The sequence below is a fragment of the Gymnoscopelus braueri genome (genome assembly GCF_963280865.1).
Source record: "Gymnoscopelus braueri genome assembly, chromosome: 20".
NCBI classification, from domain to species: Eukaryota; Metazoa; Chordata; class Actinopteri; order Myctophiformes; family Myctophidae; genus Gymnoscopelus; species Gymnoscopelus braueri.
Genome location: NC_137622.1, coordinates 20994878 through 21017652, shown reverse-complemented (window position 1 = coordinate 21017652; position 22775 = coordinate 20994878). Strand labels below are relative to the sequence as shown.

At 42.3% G+C, this 22775-nt stretch overlaps 1 protein-coding gene across 2 annotated transcripts; it reads left to right on the top strand.

Moving 5' to 3' along the window:
* Positions 1 to 221: 221 nt before the first annotated feature.
* f8 (coagulation factor VIII, procoagulant component) lies at positions 222 to 20807 on the top strand. 2 transcript variants are annotated; one of them, XM_080415996.1, is made up of 27 exons: positions 222 to 401; positions 1489 to 1589; positions 1895 to 2017; positions 4837 to 5049; positions 5580 to 5762; positions 6357 to 6460; positions 6900 to 7020; positions 7528 to 7789; positions 8199 to 8364; positions 9049 to 9130; positions 9534 to 9754; positions 9946 to 10096; positions 10508 to 10717; positions 11890 to 12758; positions 12919 to 13061; positions 13219 to 13384; positions 13603 to 13842; positions 14061 to 14289; positions 14577 to 14759; positions 15435 to 15551; positions 16495 to 16566; positions 16715 to 16800; positions 16970 to 17125; positions 17253 to 17397; positions 17888 to 18033; positions 19406 to 19588; positions 20172 to 20807. In XM_080415996.1, the coding sequence occupies exons 1-27, from the start codon at positions 247 to 249 to the stop codon at positions 20319 to 20321; spliced, it is 4977 nt and encodes a 1658-aa protein (XP_080272122.1). In that variant the 5' UTR covers positions 222 to 246; the 3' UTR covers positions 20322 to 20807. The 2 variants fall into 2 exon arrangements, with proteins under 2 accessions (XP_080272122.1, XP_080272121.1); XM_080415995.1 differs by having other exon boundaries at positions 9531 to 9754.
* The last annotated feature ends 1968 nt before the right edge of the window (positions 20808 to 22775 follow it).

Below are 22775 nucleotides of genomic sequence, written 5' to 3'. Positions count from 1 at the left end.
CTTTTTTCTTCTCTGTCTCTCTCTCTCCGCTCTCTTGCTCTCTCTCTCTCTCTCTGCCTCTCTTTGAGTCTCTACCCTGCCTCTGTAACTCATGATGATGACACACACACACACACTCGCACACGCCCCCACTACTCCATCTCTCTCTCCCCGCCCGCTGTAGAGCGACACGATCCCTTTAAATATTTCTCGCCTCTCGCACAGTAGCAGAGAAGTGAAAAGAAGACAACAGGTGTGCACATTGCGATGAGAGCACTACTTACACTGCTGCTGCCGCTCTTCAGTGCGCTTGGAGGGGCGCTGCAGCCCCCATCAGCTACTAGGGAGTTTTACATAGCTGCTGTGGAAATCGGATGGGACTATATCCACCTGGACACTGCTGACACAGCGCCGGACCAAAGGTAAACGTTTCAAATGTATTATTCTTCTGTTCTCGCCATATGGTGGACCTTAACAAAGTAGCCTACATTTACTTCCACATTTACCACGAATGTCTCCTAAGACAAAATAAAGTGAATTTTGAGTAGTCTACTGTAGGCTACAATAAGGAAAAAAGAAAGAGAGAAAAAAGTATCTGTATTCTGAAGACTATACTTTACTTATTTTTTTGGATTCTTATGACTTTCACTCATTTCAAAGACAAATGTTGTAGCCCACTTTTGACTACATTTCAGGAAGGGGAAAAGTAGCCTATAAATTAACCACTAAAGCCCTATTTCATATAATGAAAATGGCAAATCTACAAGATCACAATGTGCATTTTGAGCTTGTAGATCAGCTATTTTCAAATTTGAGTTTTTGTTCTGAGAAATCTTATATTAAAAAGAAAATATACTCTGTAATTTGCACATTTGAATACCTATGTATATTTAAAAGCAAGTATTCCAGTTACTCAAAGTAGACATTTTACAGAGCAATTTCACTTGTAGATAAAAGAAAATGGGAGTTCCGGGCATTCAGAGTTAAAAGAGGGAGCAGCCTTTATTAAACCAACATGTTTCGACAACATGTTGTCTTCATCAGCCCTGATGAAGACCGCTTGTTGGTTTAATAAACCAACATGTTGGTTTAATAAAGGCTGCTCCCTCTTTTAACTCTGTGTGCCCGGATCTCCCATTTTTTAATCTGATGTCTTGTCCCGTCTGATCCAGGAGCACCTTTTACTATTTTAACTCTGACGTTGACTTTTACGTCTCCGGTTAGCACCTGGTTGCCTCGTTCCCTCCAACTTTCACTTGTAGTTGAGTAATACTTGATCAGGAGTATAATATCCATAGGAGTACAAGGGGTTGAGTACTTTGTCCGCCACTGATTATAGCACCAGCATGTTTGAACCTTGAAGCATCCGTTCAAACCCTGTATCTTTGTGATTGTTTTCATTTACTTTATTGAATTATTATGAGTATTATTATTATTATTATTATTATTATTATTATTATTATTATTATTATATTTTATTTGTTCTATTTTATTTGTATTTATGTTTAGGAGCAAAACCAAGGATATTCCTCAAAAATACATCAAGGCTGTTTATCGGGAATATACAGATTCTACCTACACCACCCCCAAACCGAGGCCTGCTTGGGCAGGTACAGTAGGTCTACTCTACTACAGCTATGCTATCCTCTTTTGTAGCAAGTATTTCTATTTAAGAGCAGCATTAGCAATGTATGGTCAAGTCCAATCAGTTAAGTGTTCCACATTAAAGCTGGAGTGAGTCAGAGCTATGGTAGCCTACTTGAAATGTGAAATCTGGAGCTTCTTCGCAGATGGCAAACCAGCTTTGTAGACCCAGGGAATGTTTGCATTAAATGTAAAATGTAAAACCCCAAAGGCCCTAACGAGTTCCAGCCATGCACAACACGCTAATCTTTAAAAGTGTGTGTTGTTGCAGGTATCCAGGGCCCAGTGATTCATGCCCAGGCTGGTGAGAGAGTGGTGGTCCACTTTAAGAACTTGGCTTCCCAGTCCTATAGCATCAGCCCATTTGGAGTGACCTACTGGAAGCAGTCTGAAGGTGAGAACATAGTAACACCTAATTCTTTTTAGGTACGAATTTGACTCATTTTATAAATGTATGCATTCCATGTTTTACTTTGCAATAGCTGAGTCAACAGCCGTCCAGACTTTCACTCAGTTTCTTCAGTAAATCTTTGACTCACTTATGTCTTTTTAATGTGAAATTCATGTTGTATGACGAGTCAGCTGGAAAGAGGCCTTTTATTGTTTATTGTCCCAGATCATGAGTCAGATGTTGAAAACACATGTTTGGTGAAGTTTGAAGTCCTTTGCCAGGCCCAAACAGAGGCCAAGGCACTACGTTCTAGCACTGAATGGGAAAAGAAAAAGTGTGTCAATGTAGAATCATAGCTGACCACAATCATTAGGTTGGAGATTGTTTTGTTTTGTTTTGTTTAGCATAGCACACAGCATCATGACAACATGGACTGGATTGGATTGGGATAAGTGTCATGTACAGGGGACGTACTTGTACATCAAGCTGCTGCTGCCTCATGCTACGGAAAAAAGAGATAGGCTCCTGACCACATGGCTCATGAGCCATTGACTGCCAAAGCTACTTACTTACCAATGCATGAGCTCAGAGCCTCAGTTTTTACAGCATGAGATCTATCTATTAAGTGATTGGACCTGTGTAAAATAATGTATTTATATCACTTTTCAATTGACCCATTGTCAGCCTTCTGATTGGTCCCTGACTGACTAACCAGCAGACTCTTTCTGCCTTGTTTCACCCTGGCTCCGCCTTATGGTTGTTTATGTTGAATTTGCTAAAATATCATTTTTGGAGGAAAAAAAGCACGATATGCCTGCCCAGTCAGTAAACTGCACCTGAGATGTTCCTTTTTACTGACACCAAGTTTGAAATAAGAATTTGATATACAGAATATCAATACGAAATATACAGTAGTGTAACCTTAAGTCTGTTCTCAAGGGGTCTGTTAGGTTAACACCTTTTACAGAAATAATTAGCATGTATGCTACAATAAGAGCATATCCCAGCTTAAAGTCATTACAGTACATTACTGTAAACCAGCTGACATCTTCCTGGCCAAGGCTAGATTCTAGTACCATGATTAACTGTAATCGGAAAAAACGCCACTCTGCATGTCCAGCCATGTGTCTTTAGGAAGCTGATCTAATCCAGCTAAGAGGATTGTGTAAAATAAGTACAAAACAGAGAAATGTGTGTGTGTTCCTGAAGATGGGAGTCAGTTCACACACTGGGTCAGTGATTCCTTCCCATTTAACCACTTTCAATCTGATGTCCCTATTTTGGTTATGTCATTATAGGCGGGGGGAAAAATCAGACATTTTACCAAATTCTTTGAAATAGCAACAAGATCAGAATGCATCACTGTTAGTGTTAGTGTTACGCCCCAACACAAAAAGTTGGGCTCTCCTCTTTCCAGCTCCCAAGAACCAACAGCAACAAGGGTTTGCAGCCTTTTTATGGGTTAAAATGTCAGTGACTTCAGGGTGGCCTATAAGTTAAAGGTAGTGTAAGTGATTTGCAAAGTTTCAAATAATTGCAAAATGGGTATATGTTCTGATAGTACTCGTTACTATAGGGTGTCCTGTCCATGTAAGGAGTCTCCATGTCTCTCCAGCTCTTTATAAAACAGAAAATGTATTTTGTAGTTTTTTTTGTTTTTTTGTAGTTTCATTTCCAATTTTATCCAACCAGGACAGAGAACTCAATCAGGACACAGATTAAACAAGTGAAATTGGAAGTGATGACACTAAGAAATGAGCATGCAAAATTTGAACTGAAAACTATACAAATTAAGCTTAAAAATGGGTACTTTCTCCTGATTGGCTGAGATTTTGACACCTACCGAAAAATGTATTTTCTGTTTATTAAAGAGCTGGAGAGACAGGGAGACATCTGTTACTGAAAAAACACTCTATAGCAATGATTACTATCAGAATATAGTATTTTAACCTTTTAAAAAAATACTTTTTGTTTTAACCAAAAAATATCACTTACCCTACCTTTAAAACAATAAACCAAAGAAGCCTACATAAGAACCTGAACTTACCTATCAAATCAAAAGAAACTAAATTACAAATCACTAACCTAACAATCAAAAACTCAGGAGAAACTCCAAAAATAAAGACCAAAATAAAGACTACCACCCCTACAATAACTCCTAACAAACATTCTACAGGTTGGCTGGCAGTCTTGCTGGAACTGAAGAGAGGAGAGCCAACAAGTTCTGTGGAACGCAGGCCTTTTAAAGTTCCCTCTCACAGCCCATCACTCTCACAGACACGCACATACACAAACCTATACACAGAAGATTAAAACATACAGGCATAAAATACGTTATGAACTCAGGGTCATAACAGTCACGATGCGACACATACGCTTGTAGATCAGCTCTTTGCGTTTTAATGCCAATTTACTGGTTGCAGTGCCAAAGCTGTTACAATGATTGAGTCAACACTGCCCAGTATCACTTGCCATAGCCTTGACGACGTCTTATATGCAAAGGTTAAAATGAAATATAGATAGCATGTTATTTAGACAGATGCCAGGTTCATTTGTTGACCTGGCATCCTATAGTTTGTATAGTTTCAATGTACATAGTTATTTTTTAATATTATAATGTTAAGACTGATGATAGGTTCTTGGTTTACCGATTATCCTAGATTACTGAGGCACTACACTGTCTCTGCATTTGATGTATTTATTACCTTGTGTTTACCTTGCTTACTGTAAATCGCTATGGATTAAGCGCGTCTGCTTACTGTCTGACTCTAAATTGTAAATTGTAATCTGTTCTCTCTGTCGGTCTGTCTGTCTGTTTCCAGGAGCAGGTTATGATGACTCCACAGCAGGCCAAGAGAAGGATGATGACGCGGTTCCTCCTGGGGGATACTATGAGTATGTGTGGGACATCAACCCTAAAGATGGACCCACCATCAGTGACCCAGAGTGTCTCACTTACTCCTACTTGTCTCAGGTGGACGTGGTCCGAGACACCAACTCAGGACTCATCGGAGCGTTGCTCATCTGCAAATCAAGTTAGTGTGTGTGTGTGTGTGTGTGTGTGTGTGTGTGTGTGTGTGTGTGTGTGTGTGTGTGTAGACCAGTGATTCTCAATCTTTTTAATTGTAAGAATGGCCCGTTTGATATGGATTAGGCCACAGATTCAATAGAATTGTTTATCTCTGGAACTGCTCACACAGAGAAACCCCTCTACCTATAAGAAGGGACATTTTGTCCTGTGCAGTTAGACCAATATTTCAACTATGCATTCACGGGGGACATTTTGACAGGTAAAGCTGAAGGTAATATTATAATGTGTGGGTTTCGTTTAGCTGTCTAACTGCATGCAAGGTTGGACAGCTCCTGTACAGCTAACTCTACGCTCTGTTACAAGGTTGGTCAGCTCTTGTATTGTAAACTTTTTGCTGGCGCACAGAAACTCTGTTAATGTCAGCACCAAGGATTCATATTTTGTGTGTGTGTGTGTGTGTGTGTGTGTGTGTGTGTGTGTGTGTGTGTGTGTGTGTGTGTGCGTGTGCGCGCGTGCGTGTGTGTGCTCACCTAGGTGCCTTCACAGAGGACGGTCAGAGGAGAAGCAATGCGTTTATCCTGTTGTTTGCTGTGTTCGATGAAACCAAGAGCTGGTACGGGGAGATCGGGGAGAGGAGGAGCAGAGAGAGGTACAAGAAGAGCAGCGGGAGGAAGCAGTATCACACCATCAATGGTTACGTCAACTCCACTTTACCTGGTAACCTTAATAAAACATGCTCTTTCATTTAGGCATTTCTGCTACACCAAGACAGGACAGTGAAAAGATACCCAGAGGTTAGAGTTAAATGTGTTAACACTGGTCAAACAATGACGTGGAATGGTGGCATATTTACTGATTTAGTCATCAGGGCACCTCTTAAACCTGTTCTTGTCTCGATCTGAATCCGCACAGTACATGAAGTTTCATTCAATTTGGACCGAAAATTAAGCAGTAGAATTATGAAAATGGACAAAGGACATACCATAATGTGTATAAAGAAAGACAAGGCCTGAACTCAGTTATAACATATATTGTATTGATGGATATCTGGCTAAAGCACTGAAGTCAGAGATAGGTATTTAAGTGTCAATGTAATAAATACTATTATTAGTGGCTTATACAAATTCAACCTCATTCTCTGTGTGTGTGTGTGTGTGTGTGTGTGTGTGTGTGTGTGTGTGTGTGTGTGTGTGTGTGTGTGTGTGTGTGTGTGTGTGTGTGTGTGTGTGTGTGTGTGTGTGTGTGTGTGTGTGTGTGTGTGTGTGTGTGTGTGTGTGTGTGTGTGTGTGTGTGTGTGTGTGTGTACTGTAGGTCTGACCATGTGTAAGGGTCGTGATCATGTGTTTTGGCATCTGATCGGAATGGGCACGGCTCCGGAGATCCACTCCATCCAGTTTCAGGATCACTCTCTGCAGGTAATAACAGACTCTTCTTCATCTTATTTCGGCTAATTCCCATCAGGGGTCACCACAGCGAATCGTCTGTTTACAACTGGTTCTGTTTTCTGTCTTCCTCGGTGACCCATGCCACCCGCATGTGCTCTCTCACCGCGTCCATAAAACTCTCCTTTGGCCTTCCTCTTCTCCTCTTGCCTGGCAGTTCCATCTTCAGCATCCGTCTCCCAATGTACCCCTCATCCCTCCTCTGCACATGTCCAAACCATCTCAACCTTACCTCTCTTGCTTTATCCCCAAACCTTCTAACATGGGCTGAGGTCATTACAGACTAACATTCCAGTGTTCTTCACATCACTGTCCAAACGTTGTCTGTACACTTTATTTGACATATATCGTTCTCTGGCATCCTGCTTAATTTACAAATACCTCAAAGCGACGCGTTGCTTTGGTTTTCTAGGTGATGAGCCATCGCAAGGTGACCGTGGAGATGACCCCTATGACCTTCACCACTGCGGAGATGAAACCCGCTACTTTTGGACGCTTCCTCATCAGCTGTCAGATACATGCCCACCGACATGGTTGGTCTTTCATTGTATGCAAAATAGCAAAAAATAGCCGATGCATTAGTTCAAAACGCGTCACATCACGATACGTTGTGAGCTTGTAGATTTTTGCCAATAGGAAAATGTTTTATATTGTCATGCCCCAAGTCGGGATGCAAGGTTGAAAGCGGTTTTCACACTTCATCTGTGTACTGAAATACACTATCTGGAACCTTTATCAAATGGATGAAAGGGACTTTCTTTACAGTATACAAAGCCCTGTCAAATACTGTAATTAAGATACAACTTGTGATACAGTGATTAAAATATGTATGTGTATTGGATATAAATTATAGTAATAAACAAGGCCTCTACTTAAACTCAACTTTTGGCCATGTTACAGTACTACAGTACTGTTAGTAGTATTAGGAACCGAAATGTCATCGTTCACTGTTTTCGAATTGACCGCATTCCAAAAGTAATTTACATTTTTTTAAATCTATTACTATTAGCATTATCATTATTATTGTTGTTGCTTTCCAGCTGGTATGAGTGCTTTCTTCACGGTAGAGGACTGCCCTGAGCCTGTCCGCCAGCCTGGCCTCGACCTGCGCCACGTCAATCACGATGGCGAGGACTACGGCGAAGACTACAGTTACGAGTACAGCATGTTCGACACTGTCGACTTTCCTAAGCCCAAGAAGCTGCGGCCGAGGTCCAGCAAGGGACGTGAATTTGTAACGCATTATATTGCTGCTGAAGAGATCACCTGGGACTACGCTCCTCACCTCAAGCCTACCGACAGGTACAGTAAAATAATCATTATGTATTTGGCCGGCGGACTCCCATCTGAAAAGATTTTGTGCCTGGAACCCCTATACAAGAGTTGTGAAAATATCTACAAGCTCAAGAAAACATTGCATAATCAAAATATGAAGAAATACCGTAGCTGCCATAAACCCTACAATACACATTTTGAAAAACGATCTTTGTGAATAGCCCTGGTTTAGCAATACACAACCCTCCTTATTCAGAAGTATGTTTAAATATGTGGTTCAAGACCACAAAGTAAGATATATAGAAAATGTATCCATTTTGTAACTCTAAGAGTATACATACAAATGTAACCAAATGGACCCGTAACAGGATTTTACAGTGTATACGGTTACGATATCTTCATGGTTGTGAATTTGCTGTGGCTTTTGTTGTCTCAGTGAGCTGGTGTCAGAGTACCTCCCTACATCTCCCCACCGCCTGGGCTTCCAGTATAAGAAGGTGGTGTATGTCGAATACACAGACGAAACTTTCACACAAAAGAAGAACCCTGACCCAAGACTGTTTGGCCCAATGCTGAAAGGAGAGGTCGGCGATGCTTTATACGTGAGTGAGCCAAACTCGATCCTGTTCTCATTGAGCGGAGGAAATTGCAGATTTTGGGATTTGATACATTTGATCCTGTATTATACAAATGCAAACAAATGGACCCGGAACGGTCCATTTGGTTGCATTTGTGCACTCTCAAGATTCAAGAGATTCATGATTCGAGTGGGTTTTATTTGTCACTCACTCGTACAGCTACAAGCAGTGAAATGTTGGTGTGGCATGTTCCACAAGACTGTGTCAACAAAAACAATATTATATCACAACAAGATAATAATCTTACAGTAAATGCACGAAATCTCTGTACGTACGTACGCCCGTCCGTAGTTCACGTATCTCGAGAAACGACCGTCCGACTTCAAACTCGGCACACAAATCGCTGACGACCCGACGGAATTGAGTGCACAGCGTTGACTTGGTCAGATAGGCTGTTGTCCAGAACTGACGATCTGACCGGTATTCACATTTATGGAGATCGGTTCTCCAGAACCACAGATCCCACCACTATGCCCATATATGGTCATGCGCATATATGGGACCGACCAACTTTAAACTCGGCTCGTACAGCGGCGAGGACTCGAGGGAGCGCGGTGCTCTGCGTATTTACATATTTATTATAAATATAAATAAATGTTTGAATGTATAAGTGCTGTCCTTGAAATGTGATTTTAATTGTGTTTCTAGATCTTTTTCAAGAACTTTGCCAGTCGGCCATTTAATATCTATCCCAAAGGCCTAACCAAGATCCACCCACACTCTTCAAATGGTAAAGTAAATATTGGAATCAATAGTTTTCCAACAAACATTCTTATGAGTGCTATGGGGATAATTATTGCACTGATACTGTAAAACTTGCAGAATAAAAAAAAAAATAGGTTTAATTGCTAGCAATATTCAGTAAACTGGAACTTAGGCTCTAATGTAGCCTAACAGCGCATCGCAGGTTCAAGTCCCGTTCCCGACGATCTTTGCTGCATGTCTCTCCCCATCTCTCTATCCCTGTTTCCTGTCCATCTCCACTGTACACTATCAATTAAAGGCAGAAAAAAGAACCCATTGCTATAAAAGGGCTATTCATATATAGCTACTACTCCTAAATGTAATACAGACCAGGTAAAAAGAAGGTGTTAGATAGTTGACCCTCTCCATTTGATTATGCAATCAAGCAGCAGCAGCAGAAAAGGACCTTCGCTCCATGGGGGTCCCCCCCAATGGGACATTTAACTATGTTTGGAGGTTGACCCCTGATGACGGGCCCCTGCCAGGGGACCCCCAGTGTTTGACTCACCTTTACCAGAGTACTGTCAACTCAGAGAGAGACCTGGCCTCAGGGCTAGTGGGCACCCTGCTTATCTGCAAGAATGAGGCCATTGACTCGTTGGGACGCCTGGTGAGGATTTTTACTTTATCACAATATTCGATCAATATCTTTGCATGGTGAATAGTTGCAAATATAGAAGTCAGCTGCATTGTTGTGGCACACCAAAGAGGAATTGCCACGAATTAAAGAGTTACCAATGTAACCTCTTGTGTACACTAGTACTTGATAATGTTTCTAAATAACTGAATGTTCTGTCATAGTTGGGCTCCGATGAAGAAAGGAGTCTGATGTTTGCAGTGTTTGATGAAAACAGAAGTTGGTACATCAATGAAAACATTCAGAAGTACAGCCAGGATTCCTCCAAAATAAATCCCACTGATCCAGCCTTCTACAACTCCAATGTTATTTACAGTAAGTAGAGCACATCAAAGCTCAACATCCAAGGAATGTATTTGTGGGTTTAATATAATCCCTCTTGAAAATATCATCAATACGGTACCAATCAAAGTAGTATAGCATACACTGTAGATAGAATCCCCATTTAAAATCCTCTGTGTTTTGTGAAATTGTGGTTTATTTAAATCTTCACAAGGTGATGATTGGTAACTAAAATATTCTAGTGCAGTAGGTTGATTGCTGGGCTGGTAGCATTGTCAGGGGCATGCGGAGAGAGTGGCTGACCATGAATTTCACCAGGCTGTTATACAATTCTAGGGCCAACAAATACTCCAGATATTACACAAGCAGAGGAAATGTACTAGTGAGTCTCCCCTGTTCTCTTGTATTGCTTGTGTACTTACCATTTTGTGCATCCATTTCCAGGCGTCAATGGCGTCATGTTCAGGGGGCGCCAGTTCACAATGTGTAAGAGTGATGTCATGTTCTGGCATGTGGCCAATGTGGGCACCCAGAGCGACTTCCTCTCCATCTACTTCACGGGAAATCCCTTCGGGTACCATAACGTCTACCAGTCTGTCCTCACCCTATTTCCCATGACTGCTGAGACCGTTGCAATGGAGACTGAGCTAATAGGTAAGGTCCCACAAGTGATTTTCATCATCGACTCAGGCCCATAGGCCAGGAGTTCCCAATATTTTAGAAATGTGTTGACAGTAATGACATAATAGAGACACCAGTTTGAACGTGGTTAAACTGGCACAATAACCGTATGAATTGAATTTGAATATAATATATATTATATCGTCGGTGTCCGGGACGAACCAGCTAACAACTAACATTTTCAGCCTTATTTTTTTTTTTCATAAATCAACGCTATTGAACACCCTTTACGTCTGTGTAAAAAATCAAAACATTTGAACCAATGAAAAGTATTAAAAAGCGCCTCTGACGAAAACTCCCAACTCCATTGGATCCTCAAACTGTCCGTCAAAAACAAACAACTCCCCCCTCTCCTCTCCAATGCTGCTTTTTAACAGCATGAGTAGAGCGCGCTGCGCAGTGAGCCAGGAGGAGGATCACGTAAACACACTCCGCGTAGTCTGTTAAAACTATGCAGTGTACCTGTTTATCAAACTTAGCACTGACGCTAATGTTATGAAAACAAGTAATTATATTTCTATGAAAATCTATGAAGTGTTTAATGAGGAGAGCAATGTGACAAGAAGAAAGGCGTTCATAGCATTTCTGTCGCGCTGAAACCTCTCCCTCAGCAGCGAGTGGAGCTATTGTTTGGACAATAACTCCATTTCAGCTTGATTTCTGCTCGTCTGAACTCCACTAGCGCTGGGTAAAGTGTTGATTTACCCGCGATTTGGGTAAAGTGTTGATAATATAATGACACATGCAAGTATCTGACAATATATAAAGTCACTATACCAACTTTGATGAGGCAGTATTGATTTGTTTTAAAAATATAAGGTTTTCTTCATTTCCTGCAAAACATATTTTGTTTTCTCGTTTCCTGAACAATGAGCGTTTTGGAGTTAGCGGTTTCAGGCTGGACAGCAGAGATATATTTTGTTTTCCTTTTTCTTCATTTTTGTATATACCGTACATACATTTCTTGAATGATTCCCTCTCTCCTGTCCAATTAGCCACCCTGGCAGCCCCTAGCAGGCCACAGCCCCCACTTTGAAAATCTGCTAAATAGGCTGCTTGCCTCCATGAAGACAAGAGTGTAATTATCAGTGCAGAACATGTTGTGTTTGTAGGTTTGTTGATACTCTGTGTTTTTCTTCTCTCAGGCGAGTGGGAGATAAGTGCCTTCGATGGCAGCCTTAAAAGCCGGGGGATGAGCATCCGCTATTCAGTGCGACAGTGCAGAGATGAAGAGCTCTCACTGACTGATGACGAATACGATGAGGGTGCACTACTCTCTGACTATATTGACATGCTAGCCTTAATGCCGCGGAGCAGAAGATCACAAAACCGCACTGTGGCGGTCCGGATGTGCAAGAAACCGCTGGCCAACCATAACATGACTCAAACAACTAATAGCACCGATGGAGGAGGGACAGTGTGTGAAGTGAGGAATGTTACAATGACATCATCAGAAGAGGACAATACTAAGTTGGTGACCGACGAAGGAATCCCGAAGGACATCCTGGAGGACCTGGAAAGAGATGGAGAGTGGACGGCGTCCCTTCCCCAGGATGGGAATGGTCCTAAGGGACAAGGAGGTGGGAGACAAAAAAGACACGAGGACAGGGATGATGGAAGCGTAATGTCCGGAGCAGGAGAGGTGGATGGGGGAGCTGAGATAGAGAACGAAAGAGAGGCTGAGGGAAATGGAAGTGGCACTAAAGCCAAGGACCAGGATGAAGTGAGCGGTGAATGGCTGAACGAAAAGAACTGGACAAAGAGAGAACTTGATGAGAGCAATGAGATCCTACTACACTCGGCTCCCCAGCTGAACGAGGGGGAACTGACTTTGGAACCACTTGATACACAGGACCTGGATCAGAATGCGGATCTACACAACCACATTCAGCCTGTACGTGAACCACTGCTAATGGATCCTCTAGATCCTCTGGACCTTTATAACGTTACAGGTGGTAATGAGACGGACCAGAGGATATCACTGTCTCTGGAATATGATGACTTCGACCAAGAGGTGTGTGTGAGAGCGAATGTACAGTATGTGTACATTCGATCAGTATGTGTTCATGCGTCATCATGTCATAGTCCATAGTCATATGCTAGGTCTTGACTTCAGCATCAACAATCTGAAGATTTTTCTCTCACCTACGTGTATATATTAACCTGTGTTATAGGAGAACAGCACATCATATGTGTTTGGTACAGAGTTCCTGGACCTCCGCTCTGGAGGCAGCAAATACTACAATTACTACATTGCTGCTGAGGAGGTCACCTGGGACTACGGCATCCGACTCCCACACCAACTCATCAAACCCAGGTCTGATAGACATGTCGCCCTAGGTTCCCTATATATAGGACAACAACAACAACAAAATCCAAACCCCATTGTAGAAAAGTGATTTTCAAAATGTCATCAGGAATTAGAGGAAAGCAATATAAAGCAGTGTATTCTCACCGTCATCTCACCTCCTCAGAGCGATGCGGCGTGGAATGAGAAAGTTCCTGCCGGAATATAAGAAGGTGGTGTTCCGAGCTTACTGGGATAAAGACTTTATGGTTCCTGTTGACCCAGGAGAGCTTCAGGAACATCTGGGAATCATGGGACCCATCATCAGAGCCGAAATCAATGGTCTTCTTACTGTGAGTAGCAACCAGGCTATAGACTACACAATATATATGCAAGACAATATTCTTTTCTTGTTTAAGGTGACTTTAAATAAGACAAAAGGGAAAGCTTTTGCCTCATTTAAACTTCGGTTTATTGGTTCATTGCAAGGTCTGAGGTGACTTCACAGTTACAGGGTTACTTTCACAGTTACAAAATAAGAGCAGTTTTTACCCTTTTGTCTCATTTTAAGGTGACCTTTAAGAATAAGGCATCCAGGCCTTACTCCTTTCACCTCCAAGGCGTGTATGACCGCAGCCAGGGGGCTGGCTTTGCCCAAGCCCAGTCCTCCTCTATCCCAGCAGGTCTCCCAGGGGAGGCTGTGCCACCCGGGGAGGCACGTGTCTACAACTGGAGAATAACCCGCAAACAAGGGCCCACCGACCCAGAGTTTGACTGCAAGGCAGGCGCCTACTACTCCACTGTGGACAAGGTGTGCGTCTGTGCCATTTTTTTGTGTAGCCTGTTTCATTTCCGTAATCTTTCACAATGCACGGTTATTTCATGTAGGAGCATCTGCATGCACAGGCGTACACGTCACCTGTATGCCTTCATTTTTATCTTTGTGACTGTGCACATTTGTTGAGAGCAGGGTTATGTTTTCAGTAATCAGCAGATAACGCATCGTTCTGCTGCTCCATTCCATTTCAGGAGAGGGACCTTCACTCAGGTTTGATTGGTCCTCTGGTCATCTGTAAGCCTGGTACCCTGGACCCTCATCTGCACCTGCAGCCCGGCATCCAGGAGTACGCCCTGCTATTCCACACATTTGATGAAACCAAGAGCTGGTATCTTGAAGAGAACCTGCAAAAGTACTGCACCCCACCCTGCCAGGCCAACCCCGACGACCCCTGGTTCCAGACCAGCAACAAGTTTGCAGGTGGATGGTTGGGTCATGTTGTCTAGGGATCAAACACTCATGAGAATTGGATAGAGGTTTATATTATATTTAAAAGGTTATTTGATATTCTAAACTATCCCTTATTCCTTTAGAGTTGTGTTATTATTCTAATCACACCAGTTAATATTAATTCAAAGTAAGGTATCAAAATTACCGTATATTCCAATTGCATTATACTGCAATTACTACTAGTCTAAAACAACTGAAGTTTGTATGTTTATTAGTTTATCTTTGCTCACACAAATAACGACTATTTGTTTCCCTAGCGATAAATGGCTATGTGGCGGAGACACTTCCTGGTCTGTTGGTTGCCCAGCATCAGCCAGTCAGGTGGCACCTTCTGAACGTTGGTAGTGATGGAGAGTACCACGCAGTACACTTCCATGGTTTGTCTTTCAGTGTTCACACTGAACAGGAACACCGCATGGGGGTCTACAACCTCTATCCTGGTAAACACATACACACAGACACACACTCCCACACAAACAGACACACATAATACAAAAACTTATGTTGAAATTGTGTGAAGCACACCCTTCCACACATATATAATAGAACTGGTCCCACACACAGACACTTAACCCATTAAGACCTGGAACTGTGTCATTTTTAGATATGAGCTAAAAAGCATTATTTTACACTTTAGGATATTAAAAAATAGCAGATATACAAGCTCATAGCGCGGCACCGAGTGCCGCGCTATGAGCTTGTAGATCTGCTATTTTTTAAAAATCGTGAAAATGTGTGCAAATCTTTGAATATATATATTTTTAAGGCGAACATTTTTAACTCAAATCTTTGCTTCTGGGGGGTCCCTGGAACAAGATATTTTGATGGGGGTCCGCGGCCAAATACATATAGTTTTGGGGGTCCTTGACATGAACAAGATTGAGAACCACTGATATAGAAACATAGGTTTTTCAGAATACTGTTGGTATTTAGGAGACATGTAGAATCGGCTTCAGGTCTCAATGGGTTAAACTAAGCATATTATGCAGTAATACATGCAGAGAATAAGTATACTGTAACATGTAGCCAATTATACGTACGTATGTACGTACATACATACATACATATGAATAATAAATTGTATGCACATCAGTGTTATATGTCTCCCTCTCCAGGTGTGTTCGGCACAGTGGCGATGAGACCCCCCACGGTGGGTACCTGGTTGGTGGAGTGTACCGTAGGGGAATACCAGCTGGCTGGCATGAGAGCTAAATTACTGGTCTACAATCCACGTAGGTACACTTTGAGTCAATGGCTACGGCAGAGGTTTTCAACCCTTTTCATATCAACGTCCATTATTTATTCGTCATTTGAGCCACGGACTAAGTACCATTTGATTAGATTTAGACTCTCAGACCCAAAACTTAGAATATTTTGTTATAGTTAGGTAAGATTTTGTCCACAATTCCATGCTGTATCGATGTGGTACCAGAGATTACAGGCAAACGTTGATCAAAATAACAATTCTTCTACATTCTCTAATTGTGTAGACTTAAGTAATGCTGATGTTTAACAATAATTTAACTTAGCGTAACCGGGAGGGTCCATTTGGTTTCATTTTACACTCTCAAGAGTTAAAGATCTATAAGGGTCCATTTGGTTACCAACTCTCCATCATTTAGCTGGGGACCACCTGGAACCCCCTCAAGGACCACTGGTGGTCCCAGGACCACTGGTTGAGAACCACTAGGCTACGGCATTAGCAGGAGTTGTTATTGGTGGAAACTATGGATAAAAGAGAGTCATGGGCAATTGTACTAATCTGACATAACATCACATACTGCATAGTGTTTCCCATTATGTTACATAGTCTCCATGGGACACTCTGCCCACAACTGCTGCAGCTCCTAAAATAACTCCATGCGTGTTCATTTTAATGGAGAGTGTGTCAGTGTCCCATTGACGGCATGCTGTGTCAGAGGCCTTTCTACCTGATACTGACACATATTTCATCCTAAGTACATCAAACTGGTTAAAGTGAAACATTGGCGTTAGTCACCTCTAAGAGAGTTTCCCCATTAGTCTGATGATGAATCATATGCCTGAATCAGCACATCAGTACACCAAGTTGTGAGCAGCATACACACATCATGGAATGTTTTTATAGTGATTATTGCGTTCATTCAGAATTTTGATGTGTAACATTGAAAGGAAATCCCCTGCTTTGACTTACAGGATGTGTCTTGCCTCTTGGAATGAAGTCGGGAAGGATTGAAGACTCCCAGATCACTGCATCAAATCACATAGGTCAGACATCCGAGTCCATACAAACACTCACACCTGCAAGCTGCCAGATAACGTTGTATATGCGTCATAAGGAGCTTCACTAAAGGCTGAAAACATGACTAATATGGATCGTGTGTATGTATGTGCATATGTGTGTCTGTGTGTTCAGGTAATTGGGAGCCCAGACTTGCAAGGCTTGACCTGTCTGGAAGCATCAATGCCTGGATGGGTCAAAACAAGGACTCCTGGATACAGGTTCGACATCTCTTCCCTTACACGTTGTTTGTCCCCTGTCCAGCATTCATTTGTGTAGTATCGTATCAGTGCATGTGTGTGCTCACTGCTCACATACACATACATATTTGTGTGAGAAAATGTTCTGATCTACTTGTGTCTGTGCATCTGTGGGTGTGTCTCTATCTAGGTGGATCTCCAGAAGCCCTCTCTTGTCCATGGTCTCCAGACCCAAGGAGCCCGGGCTACTCTGAGAGATTACTTCATCACTCACTTCTCCATTTCCTACAGCTTGGACATGGAGAGGTGGAGAACCTACCGAGGAAACCACACCAGGCCAAACTATGTACGTCTATTTGTGTGTCTATCTGGTTGTTACTATAATTTATTTGACACTCATATATTCAGCAAAAATCCTACATCGGATTGGATTTCTAACTCTGATTTAAAAAATAATTATCATTTGGTTTCAGCCCTTTAAAAGCAGCATGGATGGCTCCAAAGTGAAAGACAACCGTCTTTCACCCCCGATCATGGCTCGCTACATCAGGATCATACCGTTAAACTTTGTGAGGCACCCTGCCCTCCGGCTGGAGCTGCTAGGCTGCGATCTCAACAGTGAGTTGAAACAATGATGTTTTCAATCTTTGAAAAACTTGAACATTCTTTGCAGACCACAGCAAGTCTAAGTTTTCAAAAGATAATGTGTACAGTATGAACATTTGTTTACATTTGAAGTGGCTCTGTAAGTTCACAAAGCACACACATCCAAACAATAAAATCCCAGTTGCTGGCCTGAAGAAGAGGTTTAAAAAATTAAATAAAATAGAGACCGCACACTGGATCAAGCTGCAATGTGTTTTTAATCGTTTACTACTAAGGTGATGTTTCAAGCGTATCACGCTCTTCCTCGGACAAAGAGGTCTGAGGAAGAGCACGATTCACTCGAAACGTAAGCTGGTGGTAACCAATTAAAAACACTTTGGGAGCTTGATCCAGTGTGCGGTCTCTACTTCTCTGTCAGACTCTGGCAGGTGTGTTGTGTGATGACTGAATTTCCCTCAAGCATAATAAAGGACTCTATTCTACCCTGTCCTCATGTCACCAGGTTGCTCTCTACCTCTGGGTCTTCAGAGAGGTTTACCTGACAGCAGCTTCAGTGCATCCTCATTCCGCTCCAAATGGTTGCATACCTGGAGCCCTGCTCTTGCTCGCCTCCACAAGGATGGTAGCACCAATGCCTGGAGGCCAAAGGTGCAACACACACACACACACACACACACACACACACACACACACACACACACACACACACACACACACACACACACACACACACACACACACACACACACACACACACACACACACACACACACACACACACACACACACACACACACACACACAGAACACACAGATTATTATTATTTATTGTCTCCATCAGGCCGAAGGCATGGCCGAGACTATGTTTCGCACCCTGTCCGTCCGTCCGTCCGTCCTTGTGTCCGTGTGTGTGTCCGTCTGAACAGCTCATCTCTGGCACCGTTGGCCCGATCGCAGCGAAACTGTGTACACATACTCCCTTGGATGCCAGAGCAGAACGTCTGCCCCAAACTTTTCACATCAGCCTTTTATAGCGCCACTATGGGGCCGATCTTTGCAAAACACATTATCTTGATATTACTCCTACAGATTTTGTCCAAACATCATGCAAATCAGTAAACATTATCTCTATAGTCATGTGATCAAGATGGATCTGTCTTTTCTAGTTTATTTTGCTTTGCAAACCTCTGCCCTCAAAATCAGATGTAATGATATTAACACCATGTAACATTGAGCACACATAAAAACCTTCACTTTTAGTAGAGGCTCTGTGCTTTGCCATCATCTCCCATGAGCTTCTTTCTCCCCTCTCTCCTTGCTTGTTTTGTTCACCAATCGCCCATTCTTCTCTTCTTGACTTCTCTCCTCTGCTCTCTAAAGTCTACTCTAGTCTAAATCATTCTGCTTTCCTCCCCAGCTTATCACTTTCACACTTCCCCGCATTGAGTGGTCGAGGTGTGATTTGTGATCCTGTCAGACTGTTATGTTGCTAAAGGTCACAAGCCAAGCAGCACACTTGTGATTGCTGGATCACGGTCAGGGTCACTGTGGGCCAAGTATTACAGATGCAAATGTTTTCAACTCAATGGTTAAAGATAAGGAAAGCAAGAACCAAAGAAGGCAAAGTGAGTGAAATAGTGAAATAATTAGATGCTTGGGCCTGCATGTTCTGTTCCATTACTAATTGGATATCCTGAAGTACTCAAGTACTGTAGCACTAAAACAGACCCAAAGATGTTTAACTGCACTCAGTTGAAACCAAGCCAAAGTATGGCAATGTTACGTGTGTGTCCCTCCCTTGTTTCCAAATAACAGGACACGGGTCACACTACACCTCTTCCTTCGTTGTGTAATGGAATTCATATTTGGCTCTGCAGCTCTCTTGGAAACATATCGACTGTCTTGCATTTGATATGGAGCAATCTATAATTTCCTTATGTAAAAAGCCAATTTAGGCTGCAATTAAAATGTAGCTTTCTTCTGCTAGTTTTGAACGTCTGCCTTTCTCTTCCTTCCCCAGAATAACAATCCTCATGAGTGGCTGCAAGTTGACTTGTTAAAAGTACAGCGTATAACAGGGTTGGTGACCCAAGGGGCCTGGTCACTAATGACCCAGATGATGGTGACAGAGTTCTCGATCACCATCAGCGATGACACACATTCGTGGAGCAGTGTGCTAGAGGAGGGGTCGCAAAGAGAACAGGTATGTCACACAGACACACACACGCACACGCACACACACACACACACACACACACACACCCCCCACACACACACACACACACACACACACACACACACACACACACACACACACATTTGAATTCTTTATTTGAATCCACAAATGACTATTCATTTACAGGGAAACAAATGTAACAGGGTTGATAGTTCATGGCACCTAAGGATACACATGGAACCTTCTCCTCCACACAGACAAACTGCCTATAACAGCTGAAACAGAGCAATATTTAGCGAGTTGTTTGGCTTTGCTCTTTGTCATGCCAGCGATTGTTAGGCCACTCGTGGTCATTTCATATGGCCCAGGCTTCCTTATATGAGTGTGTAGAATCTACATCTATTCTGTACCCAAGGTTTGTTATGATTCTCAGTAGCGGTTGGTACTTAGAATGCTCCTCTCCTCACGACATTTTTTTCTTGTCCTCCTGCTTTCGCATTCCTCTCTCCACCTCTCTTCACCTCTCCTCTCTTCTCCTACGTGCTCTGTCCTCAACTCTCCTCCTCTGTCCTCATCTTGTGTTCTTTCTCCACACCCTTCCTTCCTTTAGATCTTCCTTGGGAACAACGACCCTGACGAGGAGGCCCTGACAAGGTTTGATCCTCCTCTGTTTGGCCGCTACCTCCGCGTCCACCCGCGGGGTTGGCACAACGACATCGCCCTGCGCCTGGAGGTCCTGGGCTGCGACACGCAGCAGTGAGGCCTGCAGCGCAGCTCTGCAATGAGGCCAACAGCCTACACCAAACACAACAATAGCCGAGTAATGAATACTTATAGGAGTTGTAGACTTCCATCTAGAACATCACCGTTGTAGAACCAGGGTTGTTGGTTTTGGGTTTACGTTTAGTTTCTTTCACTGGTTGTAACATTACTTATTAGTAGGGAAGTTTGGTTTTTTAAAAGTGACATGTTTTATGAAAAAATAAATGTATTTAAGAGTAAGCTAGCTAAATAAGGCAACAGTATTTTGAGGTGAACACTCAGTTGATGTACAGTATTTCTAGTATAAACAGCACAACACTCTCCTAAACAACTCTACAGAGCAGACCTTTTGAATGTAAATGTAAATATTTCTGTCTGTGTCATGTCTGGAAGGATGTATGTATACATATGTTTATCATTAATTTTGCAAAGTTTATAAAATAGTATAATGTTGACGTTGTGATATTCTAAATAAATGTTTGAACTTTGAAAAGCACTTGTTCTTTGACAATTGTGATGTCATACCATGCTTAGATTCTCTTTAAGATTTGGCCAAATATATCTATAGGCCATTTTGTCCATAGCTTCAAAATGTGACCTAATTTTGGTGTGTGTAATGTATATCTATCCAGCCACTTAAGTACTAGACTTCAGGTCTCCACCACCACCCTGTTCTGTTCTTAATCACATTGTGATAGGATGGATGAGATATGTTTTCTTTCTTTCTAGGTTCCTCCTGCATTCCTCTAAGCTAAGGGGCACACATTGATACTGTAGGCCTATCTTTGTTCTTTCTTTCTGTACCTTCTTCCTTCAGACCAATCCAAACTGTTCCCAAAGTGTTATTCCCGCTTATCCACCTCTACCAGACTCTCACAGCAGAAACAATGTGTGACTGATTCAAACAAATACGCTGTAGCAGAGAAAAGAGGAAATTGGGTGTTTAAGTTAGTAGACAAGGATAAAACATTGGTATGACTGGAAGGGAAACGACAAGAACAACAAGGTGTGCATGCGTGGTCACGTCTAAGCTTGTCTGGGTATTCTGGACCCATCATTGTGAAAGCAGTGTGAAAACATGGGGGGCATGTTTTGAGGGCTATCAACTGTGACCTGCAGCCACACATACCCACCTTTATCACCCATTATCAACTGAGGAAGTTTCCAGAGGATGAGTGCTGTGTTTGGTTTGGAAGACAAAGTGACACACTGGACAGGACAAGCGCCGGAAGAGACACAGGCAGCAATATATTATGTGCCTTGCTGTCACACTTTATCCCTCTGAAAACATTTACATAATGCCCATCACCCCAAAAACAGTCTGTATTCATCTCCAATATAATTATTTGGGTGTTTTCTGAACCAATTGAACTAAACTGGCTTGCTGCCTTGGTAAGGTCATCTATTGTTTGTAGATGCTGGAATACAGTTGGGGACAAGACCGTGTGGGAAAAAGATGTCCGCTTCAGCCATGGTTCAAATGCGAACTAGAGAAGTGCACTCCTCGGAGCGCAGGTCTCTGCCAGGCCGGGTAGCCTACCCAAGGCCATTGTATATCGCTCTATCCAAAGCACTTTAAAATGTGCGTTACATCCACACACACACTTAGATGAAACCGTACAAGGCACCAACCTGCTCATTGGGAGCAATTTGGGGTTAACCCATTCTACAAGCTCATACTTGTAGATCTGCTATTTTTAAAAAATCTTGAAAATGTGTGCAAATCTTTGAATATATATATTTTTAAAGCGAACATTTGTAACTCAAATTTTTGCTTCTGGGGGTCCCTGGAACAAAACATTTTGAGATGGGTGTCCGCGGGCCAAATACGTATCTAAAAATGTTTTCTAAATCCTGGTGGTGCTATACCAACTTTTCCATGTCAAGGACCCCAAAATGATATGAATTTGTTCCAGGGACCCCCAGAAGCACAGATCGGAGTTAAAAGAAATCGCTTTAAAACATATATATAGTATGAATTCAAAGATTTGCAAAAAAAAATCACAACTTATTTTTTCTTAAGCAGATCTACAAGCTCATAGCGCGGTGGCGCGCTATGAGGTGTATATCTGCTATTTTTTTAATAGCCAATTAAATGAATCTTAAAATGACACAGATGCGTTCCCGGTCTTAATGGATTAAGTGTCTTCCTCAAGGATACTTTGAGCAAGAGTGTTGCTCAAGTGTCAGCCAGGAGATAAGAGCATACCTGCCAACCTCAGACCGTCCAATAACAGGAGATTTTTTCCCGGGGGGGAAAAAATCTCTACTAGACTCAGAACCTGAGTCTAGTAGTACATAATCACGATTCAAAGAACCACTTTTAGCACTATTTAGCACCATTTTTGTTTAGTGTGACATATGATCTACAGCCTGTAGATCATGTGTTTACCTGTAGACTACAGGTAAACACATTTGAACATGAAGTTGATGATCAAAGTGACAGCTTCTG